This window comes from Nomascus leucogenys, chromosome 18 (genome assembly GCF_006542625.1).
Source record: "Nomascus leucogenys isolate Asia chromosome 18, Asia_NLE_v1, whole genome shotgun sequence".
NCBI classification, from domain to species: Eukaryota; Metazoa; Chordata; class Mammalia; order Primates; family Hylobatidae; genus Nomascus; species Nomascus leucogenys.
The window spans coordinates 78,452,781-78,472,383 of record NC_044398.1 but is presented as its reverse complement, the minus strand read 5'-3'; the positions used below and the strand labels follow the sequence as shown (position 1 = coordinate 78,472,383).

The following is a 19,603-nucleotide window of genomic DNA, read 5'->3' as shown; positions in this document are numbered from 1 at the left end:
TTTAAATAGAAACGTTAGCAATTGCAGTCTCATCACAAACAGGTGCATATCACTTTCACTATTGGCGTATCTGTGGTACTAAGTTTTTATTTTTTCAACCAAACAAACATCACAATCTCTCTGACAAATGAGCACAGAAACTCGTGATCTCAAAAAGGTTTCTCCAACCTTACTCCCCCTTCCCAAAGCTAACATAAAATGGCATTGTTTTCTTATTGTCTTTAAGGCAAGAATTCTTAGAGTTGTGCTTAATAGATAGAGTGCCTTCACACTCCGTTCTTAGGCAGTGCCACTGCACTCTGGCGCTTCACTGACATCTCTGTCAATAATGAAACTTCCCGGGTATTTAATTTCCTGTGGCATCCAGCACCCACAGTTCTCCAGCGCTCAGTGACTTTTTCTGGTCGTCTTTGGAGGAGAACCAACTATGCTTCATGCTTATGTTGGATGATATCCTAAAAATGGAACTTAGCAAGCTGGTGCTTTTCTTTCTTTTAATCTAAAACTCTCTGTATCTAGTGAAAACGAAGTTTCTGTATCCTTACCTCGAGATATCTCCCCAGTACCATTCAGCATCTTGTAAGGACATATTGTTATTCATACCGTTGTTGGCTACAGTAGTGGGTTTTGGTGGCTTAGGAGGCAGTGCTGCAGATGAAAAAGAAAAAGTTGTTCGCAATCCCAACTACATTAGAACTAAATTTCTTCTTTAGATGAATACTTTTACTCTAAAAAAATAAAAAATCAGAGTAACTGAAATATATAGCGTTAGTTCATAATTCCATGCAATATGGAAGATAATTTTCTTAAAAAAAAAAATCTTTCAGAGCATGGCTCAAAAAGAATGAAACTGAAAAGGAGAAAAGAGAGAGAGCCTTAGAAACTAACAAATAAATTGGGCTGGCCATGTGAATAAATTTCAAAGTAAATCCAGAGCCATGACATTCTGTACTTCTAGATTCTAGTTATATTAAAGTTTCATGCCTGGTCAAATCCATCTAAAGTAAGAAACTATGAACATATGAGTAGCAGGAATAACATGAGTTGGCTTTAATTTCCTCTTATTTATTTAATTATGAAACACAAATTTGGTCCCTGTCCTCCACAAACACTGTTGCAGTAATAAAAAGGCTCATCTGCAGCAGTATGTTTTAAGAGGAACAACTGGGTTTCTCTAATCTTAGTATTTCAAGCACTGTTCTGCCAAAAGCCACTTTAAGAAACTGTCATCTGTGCCCTAAATCTCTTTAATATTTATGTAAATATTCTGTTGGATAAATTGTACTCTATATACCAGGTCTGATTAAAAATGATATCCCCCTTCCTCAATGTCAAATCAGTATTCATATATACCAATTGGTGACAGATAAAAGACTGCAATATTCCTGAATATCTTAAATGGGGGCAGGGGGAGAGCTAACATTGGAATAAAACAACTTAGGAAACAAAATAAATCTACGATTTTTAGGTAAATTCTGTCATAAGTTTTAAAGCACTGTTACTATTTTAACTTACGCAAAAAATGATTTCAGGTATCTACCAAGAATATTAAAGCACTGTTACTATTTTAACTTACACAAAAAATGATTTCAGGTATCTACCAAGAATATTTTACCAAGACTAACAATAATGGAAAGTCAACTTCTTTTTTCATTATAATATCTTCATATAAGAGAGAGCAAGCAAAGTCTCAACATCTAGAGAACTGAGTTGTAATCACTGCTACATTTTACATGCTTTCTAAAGTACCAAGTGTTATCACTGCAAAGTGCCACACTGTTCTCATCCACTGGCAACAGAGAAAAGCAGCACAAAGGATGCATCATTTTAATTACAGGGACAATATCCCACAACATAACTCACCCAGGGAAGGAACTCGATTAACAAAAGACACCAGTGAAAAACTGGAGTTCAATTCATATCCATTCAAGTAAGAATAAGCATTTACCACACACAGCCTGAGCTGCTTGCTTCCACAGACAGTCAAACAATCTGTTTAATTTTTAAGCCATGAGCAAACTAATTTTTATCAATGTAATAAAAACAGAAATCTAAAAAGGATCTTTTACAGTAGCTTTCAAAAAATTAAAAAGCCACAAAATTAACTAACTCTCTACAATAATACCGCAGTATTACCTGGTGGGTCCATTTCTATATAAAACATCAAGTCTGTGCCACAATTTATATCTGTCTTGGCATATTCTAAATCCAGGTCTTCCATATTCCAAACAGTATTGTACATTTGTGCAAGAGTTTCCTTGGCTGAGCTCAGTTACAAGAAAAGAGTCCGGCTTTCTTTGTAATGGTGTCTTGGAATTCATTTTAAAACCTATAAGGGGCTGCACTGAAACCTATTACATCACACGCCCCAGCCAATCAAGTCAGAAAAATGTCACCAGACCACTCCTGCTTCATCAGTTCTCTTCCATACCAGCCTTAACATAATGCCAACCTCACTGAGAAGCTACATTTAATAGAACTGCAATATATACACGTTCATCCTTTCAAAAAGGTGTTTAATTTGACTGTTCTCCAGCAGCGAGTTTTCCAATTCCTTGTTTATTACTCCTTGCAGCATGGTACGCTCTGCTGTTGGCAGGTTGACAAAAGCTGATATGCTGCAGCTCCGAGCTTTTCTCCCCACTTAGTGCATCTGGGTTTATAGATAGCCCAGTCATTCCTTGGTTTAAAAATCTTACAAAGGCATTAAAAGGGTATACTTAAGCTATATTTTATAGTCCTTAGATATCTCTCATGAATAAGAGAAGCAGTACAGACTACTCCTGGTATTTTAGTCCTCCATAATTCACTGAAAGCCCAGAATTCAAACACTGTCACCAATGTACCACATTAGAAAGGACAGTTGAAAGAAAATGTATAGATAAAATGTCCTCCTCTACCAAACATTCCAAAGTTAAAACTAGACTTTATAGACTAACAATGAAAATTCTGAATACGAATGCAGACGCCTATTAGCAGAAATAATAAACGTAATTGTCAGCATTATTAATGAGAATTTTAATGTGACTGCCTAAAAAAACTGGGCAAAGAAAATGCTTCTTCCAAAAAGAAAGAGGCTATAGATCAGAATGCAGAGTAGAGGGAGATTTTTCTTTGCAAAATATTTCACTGATGAACCCATCTTCACTACTAATACTGCTTGAACGGGAAGATGATGTAATCATCTTTTTTTTTTTTTTTTTTTTTTTTGCTTTTTCCCCTCTATCTCAAACGCCTCACTCCAGGACAAATATTCCTTCTTAGAACTACTTAACATAAATAAATCAATTTTGGTTCTTCAAAGTCATTTTGCATATAATCCTGTCACCATTATAGGAGCCTACTGTACATTCTCATTGTGAACCAATCTCTCTTTACATTCACAATATTAGGATGGCGGGGGGGGGAGGGGCCCTTCCCCCATGTAAATGTGGCTCATTTAAAAAACTACAGTGGGGCTCTGTGATCTATGTACACATGTATGTCACATATTTGTGTGACCATTTGAAAAACACAGAAACCCTTGAGACTTTCTGTAAAATTTGGGATCATAAAATATATTAAAAATCAGACCAAAGGCAAGGCATTCTGTTCTCTGACGTCCCGTCTAGTTTAATTCATTTTCCAATTATTGGGAAAAGCAGGCTCACCTTGTCTCTTCCCACCCTGTCCCACTTTTCTATTTGCCTAAGTTTACCTGAACTCAAATTCAAATAAAAATCGTAAAAGTGGCTGTATGCCCTCAGATAAGATTCAGAAAAACATTCTTTTTTAGTTTAATTAAAATGTCGACCCTCCCCCAAAGCAAGGAGACAAGTTCTCCGAGCAGCTGCGGCCGGTGTAACAGCCCAGAGTGCCAGTCTGTGCATTTGGGAACCCTCGGTGCAAACCAGTCTGGCTGTTGGATCTCCTGTGGCAAACTAACCCAGGGAGAAGACAGGTGATTTTCCCATGGTCTCTCCAAGCCCTGGCCTGGCACCAACTTCCAACCAAGCACGTTGTAATTAGTACCTTCTTACTGAACTTCCAACCTAAACCCTATCTTTCCCAGCCACTGTCCCCCTCGAGGACAGGGGGAGTGTCTCCCTTAATCTCCCATCTGTCCTCCCCAGGCAGCGCTTACAGGGGCGCACGCACACACACGTACTCCAAGACAAACTACAGAAAGGCACCGCTCAGATAAACCACAGGGAAGGAACAGAGAAGTGCACAAATTCAAGGCAACTTACTTTGCAGGTTATGCATTTCAACGGTTTCCCTTTGAAATGCCTGTATCCGACAATGAAAAAAAAAAAAATCCCCAAAGCTGTTCTTCCACCAAGTGGGCCAAGCCCCCGCACCTCCCCCCAGCCTGTTCCCGGCAGGCAGTGCTCGTGTCCGGCGCGGAGAGTGCGCGCAGGAGCGGGGGCGCAGCCAGGACCCTCCGGGCGTGCACAGTGGCCCAGCTCTGCTCCGCTCGGCTCGGCTGGTCCCTCCGCCCCACGCCCCGCCCGGCAGTGCGTCCGGGCCACCGCCGCTCACTGCCGGCTCCTCATTGAGAAGCCAACTGGATTTCGCTACTGTATCGGGGAGGAAAGGAGCCCAGGCGCTCGCACGTCTCCCTTAGATAAAGATCGCAGCTTCATGATTAACTTGGGCAGGTTCAAATATTTGCTGAGCTAGGGATTTCGGGAGGGGGAGGGGAGCCCAAGTCAAAGTTGTCATCGGCTGACAAGTGGCCAATGCAAGACCAACTTGCTCATTTTCGCCTGGGAAATGAGAAGGCCATTGTGAGGGGACCTAAAATAGTCTCACTGGCTGCTGAGCGCGCTGGCTGGCTCGCGGGGCTCAAGTAGCCGACAGTGAAGCAAGGCACTATGCACAGCCAAACACAGGAAGTGGCTGAGCTAGTCAGCAAAAAATAGAATCAAAGCCTCACTTGTAAAGGCCTGAACCTCTTGGAACAACCCAGAACACAGTGCCTCGCTCGTGTCCACCTCTTGCACCTCCTCCCACACACCAGCACAGACAGCCCCGCAGGTGTAACAGGAAAGCCCTTGTGAGCAACTCGGGCAGGGAGCAGATTACAAAAATGTTCAATAGTAAGTAGTGGGAGGGCATCCTCGGACGAATATTAAACCCCACACCACATGCACACTATACTCCATGATCATGTGACGATTCAGAAAAAAACAACACTGCGGCTATTTTTATGAGGTCGATTGCAACTCGCATTTAAATGGCCATATGACCTGCTAATTAAAAGGTGTCTCTGCATTAGGTTTATGTGCTAGCTAATGGGGTAAAGGATAGAAGGGCAGAGAAGGGTATACCTTTCTAGCGGATGTTTGCCCTTTATTTGAGAAGGTGGCAATGGACCAGACTTGGGATTATTGACTACTATTTAATTAAAATTTGATCTAAGAAAATTTTCAGTTGCATGAGCATAGATAGCTTTCAGATTATCCAGGGAAATCACCAAACTTTAAACTAGCAAGTAATTTAGAGATCACTTCAATCAATTCCTTCATGCCATAGAGGGGACAACAAAATCTGACCCAGGGAGGTGAAGTGGTTTGCAGAAGATTATAGCCCTAAGACTAGAACCCAATCTTCTGATGGTTTCACATGCCCTTCTCTACCCATTGTCCCTGCTCCTCACTTCCCTTTGCTAGAGAAAGTAAAAAAAAATGGACAAAACTGAAGTTAATCTTTTAAGCCACATGCAAAAAATTTCACACCCCCAACAAAACTCTGGTTTTTTCTGTTTTCTATTTTTAGCTTGCTTAAATTAAAACAAAACATTTCATTCCCTTTGAAGACATAGGTTCTTTCAATAATACCCTCATACTCTGCATGGGAAAGTGATCCAGTGGTCACATGAAGTCCACACAGGCCAACAGCATGAACTAGCTTCAGGGTTACTTGAAATATCTGGCAAGTGCTGTAAACCCTCGACGAAAGTGATTTCACAAATTTTCCTTTCGTGCAACTGATATAATATTGAAAAACTTTCCCAATGGAAATAACAGTCTATAAGTGAATCTGCCATCTGATCAGAGGGACATATGGTTAGTTCAGAGAATACCCTTGCATCCTGAGCTACATCATCTTGCCCTACTTTTAAAAATAGCCTTTCTAAAGCTAGAAACATTGGAAACATCAGTCTCCTAAGCATACCTGTCTGGATTCATATGATGTTTCATGTTAAAACCTTCTAAGATTAAAATGCTCTGTTAAGTCCACCAGTATATTTTCTGTTTGAGAAGAAAATAAGCCACTGGAAAGCAGTACCCTCTCAACGTATAGAAAGAAAGTCTTGAAATAGATTGGAAAAACTTTGCCTTTAAACAAATTTCTCACAATATGTACAATCATCTACCAGAGAGGTCCTATTATATTAGGAAAGTGTGAGCTGAATCTTTTTCCCGTTGAATTTTAGTGTTTAAAAAGTGATCTGCAAGACACATGTTCTTTATTAGCTTAAAAAAGGGAGCCCTCTGCTGGTAGAACTGAATCAGTAATTCCTGCTTTGGGAGAAAACCATCAACTTTCTGTATATTTCGTATGTCCAAATTTGACACAAACTAATGCACATAACTGTATTACTGTCACTTGATCTATATGACTCACTAACTAATTAGTAAATCAAAAGTACAGTTTTCACGAAGCTGCTAGTGTTTTAGGAAAACTTTTATTTTAATGTCAGCATTTCTCTGGGACCTCAAAGGCCTAGACACACTGGAAAACTAACTTTACCTTCTGGATTCTTTAAAACAATATGTATCATTTTCCCTTTCCTCAAAGTTTCGTAAAACTCATTTCAGAGGCAAATATAGCCCATTGTTTCACTTCTCAGCAGATATAGTCAGGAAAATGTCTCTTGATCCTTAAACTGTTCAAAAGTTACAAACTGAATACTATATTTCATATGTAAAAGTCACCATCAAGTGGCAAATGTTGCACAAGCAGCTTTCAACCTAGAAAACTTCTTCTTTTTCTGGACATCATTTATGAACAAAGACCATGAAAAAAAGAATAGACAACAAAAATTAACCAAAATCTTCATCTAAGGGTAAAATGAATACCTCTCTTCATAATTTTAACTTAAGACAACTTAGAACAGAGGGCCTTTTAGGGTAATTCAAATTATTTGCTCCATATCCACTGGTCTTAATTGATGTTGTGCTAACGAAAACATCCATTTAAGTATATAAATAAGCCCAGGTTTACATATGTATAAAATCTGACACATTCCACCAGGTTTCTGAAAAGGCATCCCCACTGCTTAGCAGAATAAAGAAGTCCCCCCCTACAATTCTCCCGCAGATCTTTGTCCCTTGAGACAAAGAGACATCTGCACTGTGAAAACAAAAGTAAAACTGACTGTATACCCCTCCTAAACACAAACATACGAAAATACCTGTGTCTCTCAGAGCACAAATAAAACTATTGTTTGACAAAACCTAGTGTGGCTTGCCTGTTTAGTTCTACGCATCTAAAAACACGTAATTTTGCAAAGTTCCATTTTTCACCTTTGAAGCAACCCTCTAATGTCAGACCACATTTTAAACCAATAAAAATTAAATCAGAGACAAGTAAAGCTCTTTGAATGTCATTTCCCTCTACCTTAGTGCTTGCCTTTAGTCTGGGTTGAGAACCAAGCCCAGAGCATTTAAAACAAGACTTAATGAATCAGGCTCTTTAGGATGAATGTTTTACAATGTGCCAGTGGTTAAAAATTAACTTTGACAGGTGTAGAAGGGCAAGGGGGAGAAAGAGTCATTTATTTTCCACTCTGGGCTTTGAGGGTGCAATATTAGACTTCAATTATACATTAATATTTCTGAATATATCCATGAAATCTGAAATATGTAAAAACACTTATAATGGGTTTCATTCAAAGGCACCCTGTGTTAAATAGACTTATTTTTACCTTGGTTTGCCTACAGAAATCTACTTTACCTGCCTAAGCATTAATTGGGTAAAGATAACACAATGATTCAAGAAAACTTGTTGCTTGGCTTTAAATATTTTTAAGACTTTTTAGTAACAAAATAGAACAGCAAACTATCGACAAAGTCCAGAGAGCTTACTGTGTGCCCTACCTTTTCCAAATCTTAGCTTCCCTCTGTAAATGAGGAGAATCCTTATTTCCCAGGATTGCTGGACGTATTAGATGTGTTGATGTATGACTATTCTTTGAAAGTTGGAAGTTTATCAAAGAATAAATTTAGATAATTATTATGCTGTACCTAGTCCTCTGCTAGGAAGAGCTCAAAAGGAGAAAAAGCCTTTACCCCTGCCCTTTAGAAATGTAATTAAGTAGATTAATAGGAAAAACTATAGACAGTTAAACCTAAGATGACAGGAAGCTGAAAGGCATAAACATATTGAATAGGTCGACTTAACTTGCATATAAAACAGGGGAAGGACCTACTTGAGTGCAGATAAAGTGGATGGCACTGCTTGGGGCAGCAACATATGGTTGCATATTTTGTGCACTGTGCAAAGGCACCTAGGCAAGATGGAGGAGTGGTGATGAAATCTAGGCTGCTCCATTCACCAAGCCACATATAGAGGAAGGGCTTCATACAAAGGCATCTTCCTCCCTCCAAGCAGTGTACCCACATCAGGGTGGCAACTTCCCAAGTGTCTCTTTTAGCCCCTACAGGCTCCTAGAGGCCGTAGCTCTGCTGGCTGGGAACATGGCGTCAGTAAGGCAAAGGCCTGACAGGATTCACACAACTAATGAGGAATGAGTGGACTGAAGGAATCAGACCTGCTGAATGAAGACAGCTCCCATAAGGCCTCAAAAGCTAGAGTTGATGCGATAGATAGCAGAGAAATTATCAGTTCATTAAATCTCATACCAACCCCAGGAGAGAGGCATTAACCCAGTTCCACAGTCTGGAAAACAATTTGGAAAAGCAGAGTTACTCAAAAGAGTCGAGATTCCAATCCAAATCTATTTGAGTCAGAAGCCCACTGTTTTTTCCTTGATTGGACACTAAAAGCAGCCTCATTGCTCATGAAGTTTCCAAAAACCCAGGCAGCAGGGTATGGCAGATAGAATGGGCTGGGGTGTAGGAGGCGGCTCCTGGGCAGACCCGGTTGGGTCCCATACTGGCCGGGTAGCACAGAGCGAACCTCTATCTGTGGGCCTCGGTTTCCTCATGTCCAAATTGGTGAAGCTGGACAATGCTTTCAACTCTAAAATGATGTTTTTGTGATACTATCACTTAAAATATGTACTGCTTTTATAAAATACCAAGCCATTATTTTGTACTGTGTAATTTATTTTGAATAAGTCTTTAAACTCCATGCATCAAAATGCTATTTCTCCTTTGCCTATTCAAATTGTACCTATTCTTCAAGACACATTTCAAGCCCTATTTCTTGTATCAGCCTTTTCTGTCTACTCCATTACCCTAGAAAGTCACCAGCTGCATTTCTAAAGTTCTTTTTGTACTTAGAGTATGTGCACGCCCACCTAGCATTTAAATAGATACTATGCGCTACTGGGTCTTATTTGAACTGATACTTTGCCTCAAACATCATAAGCTTTGTCATTTCAAGTTCTATCTGGTAATAATTAGAAATGCTGTCTATCTGCCCTATAACAGAGTCTTGCTTTTGTCTCCCTTAAATATCATTCAGGTACACATTTGTGTTCACAACAGTGTTACTGTAAATGGCCATTCGCTGGAGATGTAAGGTGCTATGCTTTCAAAGTTCTGTCTGGTACTAGCACATGCTGTGGCAATGCTGAAGGACTCTAAGAAATTATTGCATTTTTTAAACCAGGCCTAAGAATCATTTCTTCAACCCAGGCTGCCATAGCAGCCATTTGCACTGGAGCCATTCCTGAATACAAAGATGTTCTGGATGGGGACGTTTTGTTCCTGGAGTGGGCAGTACAATGTATGCACACATGAGAGATACTAAAACAGCCATTTAATCCCAAAGGTCCTATACAAATTACACAAACTTCCTGGGAAAACGGCTCAAACTAGGGTTTAAAACCGACTTGGATTTAATTTTTTTTAAGAGGCCACATAAATACTGTGATCTAGCAAATGTTCAAGGCTTTGTCATTCTTTAGCAGAGCTGATGGAACTAATCCTCCTTTGAAACAGGCGCACCAATTGCTCAGCAGAGAAATGTAGGGTCCTTTGACATATCAAACAGCTTTCCGGGTGGCATAATGAAAATAGTGCGGATACCCATTTTTACTTTGGTGGAATTAGGATGAAACTAACAAAGACGTTTAACTAGTTTACACCAGTCAGGCTAATCAAGCTCTACCACTGATTCTACTATACCTTGTGTAGTAGAAATTCTCCAAAATTCCATGTGATAAATTCATTTGTGGGTATCTGTCAAACCCTGTCTGGCTTTGGCTTCCATGTGTCTCCTCTCTCTAGAGGAGTGGCCGCTGAAAAGATCAGGACTACCCACTAGCCCTTCACTGAGAGCAGGGTCCAGCTCTCCCTAGTCTCTAACACAAACCTAACTTAAGTGCCATGTGCCACACCCCTACCCCCATTCTTTTCCACTAAGTCCAAAGGCAGCCTCTGAACACCAGTGCAGAGCTCCCAAATCCATTCACAGTGACCTGTGTACTCACACGAGATGAAGCCTTTTGGCCAACCCCTGGACTGAAGTCCTAGTCCCTACCTGTTGACAGTCTTCTTTGACGTAGTTTACCTGGAATTCTGGGCACCCCTGTTAAAACATTCTGCTTGCTGTGATTTGGAACATCCCATGCTTGCCTTATCTACTAAACCTGATACCTCTCTCTCACCTTTGGTACATTTGGGGCCTGTCCACATGCACCTTTCCCAATACCCGCATCTTCAGTGTTTACCTACCCCATCCTCTATCTACCCCCTGCAGGTGGGTTTTGAGTCTAGGCCCTGGCCTCTCTTAGGCTGCCCCATCCAGATGCAAGTAACCAAGCCTGGCTGTACAATACCCAGTTAAGAAAAAGCACAACTTAACTCTCCATTGCATGAAGATGAAACTGAGTCCCCATGCCTGCTCATACAGAGATAAATATGGTAATCTGCATATATTACCTATAATAAATATATTCATGGAGTTTCATTTTAAGTTCTAGGCATAAATTAAGACTACAAGCAACACCTTTTACTGGTCCTGAAACTTCACACGTATAGGACCCTAATCACTATTCTAAATGACCAGCGTCGATTAGCTAACTTTTAACTGGTATATAGCAAAATGAGGTTGTTTAGACTTTCCGCAGTAGAAGAAAAATACATCAGTTTAAATTAAATGCATTGCTAACATGGTCTACATTTCCTGCTTTGTTAAATGGCTAACTGAACAGCAGCCTGCTTTCAAAGAAGTGTCTGGCTTGCTCGAACTTGCTGCAGTGAACGCTCTGGTTTCATACTGCTTGCATTATTGAAAATGTTTATTTTGACAGGCATTTCTCAGCATAGTCACTTCCAAAAAACACATTCTAAAATACTTTAAATTATATAGTAATTATAAATCCCCTACTTTGTAAGCATTAGAAAGAAAAACAAAAATGTCAACAACTAAAATGAACTCCATAAATTTCCTTCAACAACCTGAAGCATAAATGTTGAAGGGTACAGGGAACTCTCCAAACTCTCACCTAAAACCAAGATGATTTAAAATCCGCAAATGTTGAAACTCGGATAATAATTAACATATACACTACCACTCAGCTATTTTTTCTTTAAATCACAAGGTAACATATTACTACCAATTGTAATTCCATAAGAAGCTGTGTTACTTCAAAGGAGGTTTATAGCCACCATTTTTTAAGGCTCTAAAAAATGAACAATGAGAGAATGTTAAATGTTCAAAAAGCATTACCTGGTGCAGGCTGTCGTTCATTCCATTCAGTTGAGATTAAAATTTCTATAACTTTTATGAGGTTTTCAGTATTATCAGAGCTGTAAGAAAGAGAGTTTATTAGAAACCTTTTCCCTAAAAGCAAACTCATTTTCATTTATATGCACTCAAGTGAATGTGTGTGATAGCATCTGCACATGCATCTCTGGAGTAGTATATTTAGAATACGTTTTCATCACCAATCCATTTAGGACCACCCTCATCACCCCAAAATACATGTTTGTCTCCTTTCACTTACCTGGCTGCTGAGAATCTGAAAAGCATAGGGCTGAAAATTTCAGAGAGTACTCTTGCATTCAACAGATTTTTGCTGGAGGTCTGAGAGAGCTTGAAGAAATGTTTTAACAAATACTGAAGCGTAAGCCAATACTGATGAGGTATGCTAGGCGACCTAATAAGCTTCTTCAATAGCTGAATATATTCTTCGGAGCTTTGTACTTCTACAAGTTTAAAAAAAAAAAAAAAGAGAGAGAAATGAGTAAGAGACTACTTCCAGGTATCAGTGAATAAACACCTAGAAAAGTTCTGCTCTTTCTTCAAGCTATAGGAGTCATTTAAAAACTTGTTGGGAGAAGCACACAGGACATTTGTCCTTCTCATTAGAAAATGCATTATGAGAAAGTAGAAATCTCAGGTCAAATGGAAATGCAAGAAGCTCAGTGTATAAAAAAACCACAAGCTGTTCAGGGTGTGCTGGCAGCAACTTAGCCAGTATTGAGCAGCTTCAAGTGTGATTGGCTAACTCAGAGGAGCATCAGATAAGTATCACAGGTTTTAACTTTGAAGGTTACGAACCACAGTTTCCTGTCCCCAAAGCACTTAACTGAACCTTAGCTCCTAAAACTGACAGCCCTCTTCCCTCAACACATTCTGTTATGGCCACTCAGGGAAGATGACAAGAACATCCCCCATCACTGGATTCTAGTCCCGGTTCCTTGAATCTGACACTAGTACTTGGAAGACCGTGTCCTTCATTGACGTACAAACTTTGTTAAGACCAATAGGTTAACAATGAGCCATTTCTGATTCTGACATGCAGACGGGCTTCCCAAGCAAATGAGAATCTGGGTCTTCTCTTGGATGCTTGGGTGGAGGAGGAAATTTCAGGTGGTATTGTTGGCGGAGGGACAGGTTACTACTACTATTTTCTAACCACTATCTCTATATATGCAAGACATATACAAGCACCTCTACATCTCCATGTATGTTCAATGAGGTTCCCAGAAGAGAAAAAACAAACCTTGAGCTAAAGAAATCATTTCACTGTAAACGGCTGCTGGAATGACAGGATTTGGTAAGTCCAGGAGATAGCGTTTGAAAGCGTCGGCCAAAACGTGCACATCGATCATTTCCAAGTCCACAGAGGCTGCATCTAGGAAACAATTTAAGAAATATTTCAGACATTTATTTTATAGAATACATCAGTTGGGCTAATTTTCTGAATAATTTGACTCACGTGTGACAAAAAAAAAAAGGAAGCAATATGAGGATAAATATAAGACACAAAGTATTCGTTAGCCGTACTTCTTATAGGGGTTGTTCCGGGCATTTGGGGTAGAACAATTTTTCCTGTGGAGGTCTGTCCGACATACTGCAAGCACTTAGGATGCCTGACCCCCTGCCCATGATGCCAGGAGCAGACCTCCACACTTTGGGGCAACAAAAACTAATGCCTTTGGTATGGGCTGAATTGGGCTGCATCTTCAGTGGTTACCTACCCCATCCTCTGTCCCACCCCTCTAAGCCCAAACTCCTAGTGCCTCAGAAAGTGACTGCATGTAAGTTAAAATGAGGCTATTAGAGTGGACTCTGATCCAATCTAACTGATATCCTTCTAGGAGGGGAAATGAGGACACAGAGAGACACACTAGGGATGCACAGGCACAGAGGAAAAACGCAGTGAGGATGCAGTGAGCAGGCGACCACCTACAAGCCAAGGACAGAAGCCTCAGGAGAAACCAAACATGCTTTTATCTCGGACTTCTAGCCCCCAGAACCACGAGAAGTAAGTTTCTGCTTTTTGAGATGGAGTCTCACTCTGCTGCCCAGGCTGGAGTGCATCTCTGGTGTGATCTCGGCTCACTGCAACCTTCACCTCCCAGGTTCAAGCGATTCTCCTGCCTCAGCCTCCTGAGTAGGTGGGATTACAGGCACGTACCACCACGCCTGGCTAATTTTTGTATTTTTAGTAGAGACGGGGTTTCATCATGTTGGTCAGGCTGGTCTCAAACTCCTGACCTCGTGATCCACCCTCCTCGGCCTCCCAAAGTGCTGGGATTATAGGCGTGAGCCACTGTGCCCAGCCAAGTTTCTGCGTTTTAAGCCACACAGTCTGTGGTAACTTGTTACAACTGCCTGAGCAAACGAATACAGAACCCAAACATTTCCTAACATCCTCTGAGGGTGGTTCTGCCCTGACTGAAAAGAGTTCTAACTAGGAATGGTTAGTCATATAGTAAATGTTTCCTAAAACCTCAACAGGAAAAATTTAAAAATGCATATTCCCAGATTTCCTAAGACTTGAGTTGATATGTCTCAGAATTCATGTAAATGTCACCAATAGAGTGAAGGATTCAACAGTAAGATACTACAGACTTTTAGCAACCAATCTCAAGAATATCCATGAAAATAATTTGAACATTTTTAGAATGTTTCTCCCTAATTGTGGCTGAGTATTACTAATCTAACCTGTGGACAATCTCAGAAAATAAGATGAGCATTCCTGTCCAGTAAATCCCTCAGCTAGGAAACAGGTCAAGCGATCCAATAACGGAGGTAAAACTAATCAAAACCACCCTCCAGGCACTCACTATGCATGGCACTGTAAGTACTTGGGTTGGAAAAAGACACAACGCCCAGCAGAAAAAAGGGATGCTGGAAACAAAGATCTGGGGGCAGGAGTGACCATGGGCCTCTAGAAAAGGAGAGGACTTTGGCTGCTGCTGAAGGATGTACACTAGCAATGCGAAGGATAACTTGAAAGTAATCTGGGGACTTGTGTACTCAGTGCAGCAAAGGTGGGCTGACGGGCAAGATACTACATTTGTAACAGCTTTACTAATGACAGTGTTAAGAATAAATTGGAAAGGAGTGCTGCTAGAAGTACAACTACCAGTTTTAGTTCTCTGAATCAAGGTGATTGATGGGGGTCTGAATTCTAATGCAGTTAGAAATGTTCAAAATATTATTGAGACCTCATATTACTCAGTGATTGACTGCACTGGGCTGTGGCCTAGGAGAGAATGAGGAAGTATGAAAGTTTACTGCAAAGTGTTTGAGTATAAATGAGTGGGAGAAGGTAGTATCCTAGATAATCTTGAATGAAGTATGACAGTACAAATCATTCTAGGTTGAGCCTAAGACTACAAAAGTTCCTTGGACATATCATCATAAACCAAACTTGCCCCACTAAATAGGCTGACGTTCCGAAAGTGAGTCACACAACCACACAGCTCTAAGAAAAGTCAGTCTGGAATAGGACATGGATAGGTCAACTTGAGGAAAGGAATTATTAAATTTAAAAGGTGAAGAGGCAAAGTGTTAAATCACTTAAATGTCCTACAAACAACTAACCAGAGACATATCACATGTTTAACAAGTGTGGGAGGGGCAATACCATTGTAGTAGATCCTTTGCATAAAGGATCTACATTGAAGGTAATGCAATTGTGAGCATAATTAAATACCATCAAATAAAATTGTGTGTGTGTCACTACAGGAATTCTCTATGGTCACCACTCTTGGCCGTGCTTCTGGTTTCCCATACACTTTGCCCCATGTGTTTCATCTAATGTCTCTTTGCCCAGAAAATTAATATTACCAAATTTGCTTATCCTAAAATATGTGATAAAACATTTGGTAATGCAATATAAACGTTAAGATAATAAATATGCATACATCCCCTCCCTCAGGCAGGGTTTCCCTCTGTGCTTCTGCAGTGCTAATGAGCCATCCCTCTATCAAGACACTTCCCAAGGAGTATAATCATCATGTGGGATTATGTGTCTCCCTACTAGACCGAGGTACGTCAAGGGCAGGGACTGTGGCTGTCACCTGCTCTTCTCGCATCCCTCAGTGTCCAGCACATACAACGTGTTAAATGTTTGTGGATTGAACTAGAAGGCTCTTAGAGTGAAGTTAATTCGTCAAAGCCCTTCTCTAACACATGAAGTATATCAAAAGAACTTTTATAGTATATGAATAAAATTATCCTATGCAGGTCTTTGGGTAACCTTACCTTATGTCAAATTCTACCAGAGCTAGTGACAAAGTCCGTTCTATTTATCTGACTTCTGCTCTCTAAGAATCCTTTTCCGCATTGAAACTGGCCTAACGTGCTCTTCCATTAGCTATTCACACCTGTCATGCGATGACTTTTGAAGAGCTATGTAATCTTTAGGTCTGGGTTGGAGGAGTTTGCATTCTCTCCTACCTCACTTTTCACTGAGTCTACTCATGACAGGTACCCAGTAAACTCTCCAACCCTTCACTCCTCCCTCCCTCCCCCTGGAATGGAGTCCCCTCTTCCTTAGGTCTCTCCCTAGGTTAGTGGTTCCCAGTGGGAGTGGGATCCTGCCCTCTACTATGAGCCATCTGGCAATGTCTGGAGACATTTCCGATTGTCACAACTGGGGGAGAATGCTGCTGGCACCTCATGGGTAGAGGTCAGGGATGTGGCTAAGCATCCCACAATGCACGGGACAGGCTCCTGCTCTTCCAGCAAAGAACTGTCCAGCCTAAAATATCAATAGTACCAAGGCTAAGAAAGCCTGAATTAGGTTAAATGAAACCAAAAACTGTCAGGTGAAAATCTGAATCATTAAAACTCTCATGAGACAAAGAAACAATTCATTTTAGGGCAAAACTAAAAAAGAGAAAAAAATCAAGGACTTTTGGAGTCAGAAAAATTAGCCACTCAGCCACTGGAAAATGTGAAAGAAATTATTTACCTGAGGGTCAGCTTTCTTTTCTGGTGAGTTAAATTTACTAGGACATACATCACAAGGTTAATGTGTGGATGAACTAGCATAACAGGTGCTAATAAAAGTGGGCTATTGTCTGCCATGTCTGTCCTTTTCAAACACTGGTAATTCATAAGGTTAGTTAAAAGCCATAATTTTTTTTTTTTAGGTGTAAGTGACTATTTTGGAGCTTCCTCCAGGATATTATACAATATTTTTATGTATTGAAAAATCTTTGAGTTGGAAACAGATCTGGCAGATCCACTCCCAAGTTTGGACATCATTTATTTATTTATATTTTTTTGGGGGGGGCACAAATTTCACTTTTTTAGCACAGACTCCAAATGAAACCAGTTTTCTGTGTGCTGTGATCTCACTGGGGAAGGAAATCTGTTGGTCAAAATGTACCGTTGACGTGAATCTTTGTTGACTCTATCTCACGAGTGGTGTGAAGAGTTTTTTTTTTTTTAATAACTAAACTGCATCATTTTGTGTTGATCACATTATAAACCTAACCACTGTTTCTCAAATAACTTCCACTTCATCAGGCTCTGATGTCTAAACTCTTCCTGTGACTAAACGTGTTCATAATTTGACCAATTTTCTGACCCAAGCATGTGTCTTCATTTCAATTGGCTAAGGACAAAATTCAGCGTTTCCTTAACGCCCTGAAAAAGCTGTCAGAAATACCGAAAAACAAGCCTTTTCACCTTGAGTGTTCTGCATGTTAACTTCTAATGACCTGCTCTGTGGGAAGTGCAGGAGGCAGAGCAGCAAAGAGGATATGCTCTGTTCCCATGCAACTGATTTCCATGTACAAAGGAAAAATGAAGTTAAACTTTTTTTTAACTTTGAAAACATCTGGTCAGAACATTTCAAGTGTAAGAATTTACTGATACTGATAAAGGTCTAGTCTCCTCCTTTTCTCCAAAAAAACCTCTTTTCTAAAAGTCTCAGAAGTTGCCTCATTTTGAAACTGCCTCACGCTTCAAATTCTCATTTACTATCATGTGGGCATTCTTTGGACAATTATACCTCTGAAGGAGTCTAAAACTGGGTTTCACTCTTTTTGGCTTAAACACCTAAGTTCAGTTAAAATGATGTGAGGCAGTATATAATTTTTTTAAGTGTTATGAGGGAATGAAGGATCTTGAGAGATTTATAAGAAGATGACTTGCTGGAATGCTGGCAAGTAAATTGATTTGTAGTTTTTCCTCTATGCCAAAGGAGGGAGTGGGTGTTTGGGGTACTAAAGCCCTCTCGGCTGAATTAATTAGTGTTATTTAACAAATTGTCCTCAATTCTTCCCAATTCCACATCCAGTGACACCATGTTGGTTAGCTTGAAATAAGCCCCGGTGGGAATATTCATGCCACAAAAATGGGCAGATGCTACAAACCAGGGCCTTTTTCTTCCTAGAGAGTTGGTTTATCAGCACACCACTGAACATAACAATATCATGATGTTACTTAATGTACTCAACACAAAAAAAAGCAAGAAAGAAGGCAAGCCAGAAAGAAAGGGAAAGGGAAAAGGAAAATGGAAGGGAAAGGTAATAAAAGAAAAAGGATGTCAGATGAGACATTTCTTAAGTGACATAGGCTTAAAAAACTTTTTTAATTGATTCAGATGAATTAGATGTAGCCAAATTCAGGGTCAAGGAAAGATGGTAGATACACAGAGCAAGAGAAACACCAAGAGGTGGTTTCTCTCCTCTGCAGGGCCCAGGGCCTAATGGCTATGATGATGACCAACATGCCTGCAGGGAGGCGTGCACACACTTGCAGCCCAACTCAGGATTTGCACTGTTACCATAACAGGGCAGAGAGAACTGTGCATGATTTGAGTTCCCTTTAAATTTAGAACACTGCATAGATTAAATTCAATTTTGTGTGTGTGCATTACCTGAAACAGAAAGCCAAGACCTGTCTTTCCCATTTGCATTTCTAGCTCTGTGACACTCACCACAATCAAGAAGCTGTCGTAATTCTGCCAGGTTGCTGGAGCTCTGTGTTCTGTATAGAGTTGAACATTCCAGACCTAGGACACAAAACAGACCACAGACCATGTATGCAAAACACAGCTCTCTGGAGAACCTGTGAGCCTGCTGCCAGAGACATTCCAGTTTCCATCCAGTATCTGTTCTAGATGTGTACCAAATATTCTTGGAAGTCAACTCCTACTATTAATCTTATCTGGCATGTCGATAATTTTGGCAAAACCATCTGGCCTCTAAGAAGACAGTTAATCATATTTATTAAATTATGAAGAATTTAATAGTTTCCATATGGAAACTACATGATAATCTAGAGTTAGAAATTATAGACCGAGACATTTTTCCCAGTACTTAGCCCCGAACAGTTTGAGTGTCCAGCCGAGTATCTGGACATGGCTGGTAGTAGGAAATTTACTTAATGAATGCACAAGAGACAAATAATAACAGCCATGAAATAAGGGTAGAACAAAGGAACTGATGCCCTCTAGCAGTCTGGTTACCTTTCTTTTCAATGGCTTCCACGAGCTTGATAAGAAGAGGCGGGGCAACGTCAGGAGGGGCAAACTGCTCTGCAAGATCCGGGAGAGTCAAAGCTGCAAACAACAAAATCCCACCATTGTATTTAATTTGGATAGTTGAATGCATTAGACCACAATGAAGGACGTACAAAATAACTTAATTACATCTGACCTTTGCAAACTCAGGCCCGAGCAAGAAGAACCCCTGCTCTGGGCTTTTGCACTTTCCACGCCAAAGTG

At 40.3% G+C, this 19,603-nt stretch overlaps 1 protein-coding gene across 3 annotated transcripts in view; it reads right to left on the bottom strand.

Annotated features, from left to right (window-relative positions):
* PIK3R1 (phosphoinositide-3-kinase regulatory subunit 1) overlaps positions 1 to 19,603 on the bottom strand; it is an 85,776-nt gene that overhangs the window by 8,481 nt on the left and 57,692 nt on the right. Inside the window, exons 3-8 of one of the 3 annotated variants that reach the window (XM_030797738.1) lie at positions 19,346 to 19,438; positions 18,815 to 18,889; positions 13,130 to 13,261; positions 12,128 to 12,329; positions 11,851 to 11,930; positions 546 to 648 (exon numbers count right to left, since the gene is read on the bottom strand). In XM_030797738.1, the coding sequence (XP_030653598.1) occupies positions 546 to 648; positions 11,851 to 11,930; positions 12,128 to 12,329; positions 13,130 to 13,261; positions 18,815 to 18,889; positions 19,346 to 19,438 (685 nt within the window). Of the gene's footprint in view, positions 1 to 545; positions 649 to 2,136; positions 4,202 to 4,229; positions 5,581 to 11,850; positions 11,931 to 12,127; positions 12,330 to 13,129; positions 13,262 to 18,814; positions 18,890 to 19,345; positions 19,439 to 19,603 lie in introns of those variants that run through there. The other 2 variants (XM_030797740.1, XM_030797739.1) reach the window with 2 other exon arrangements.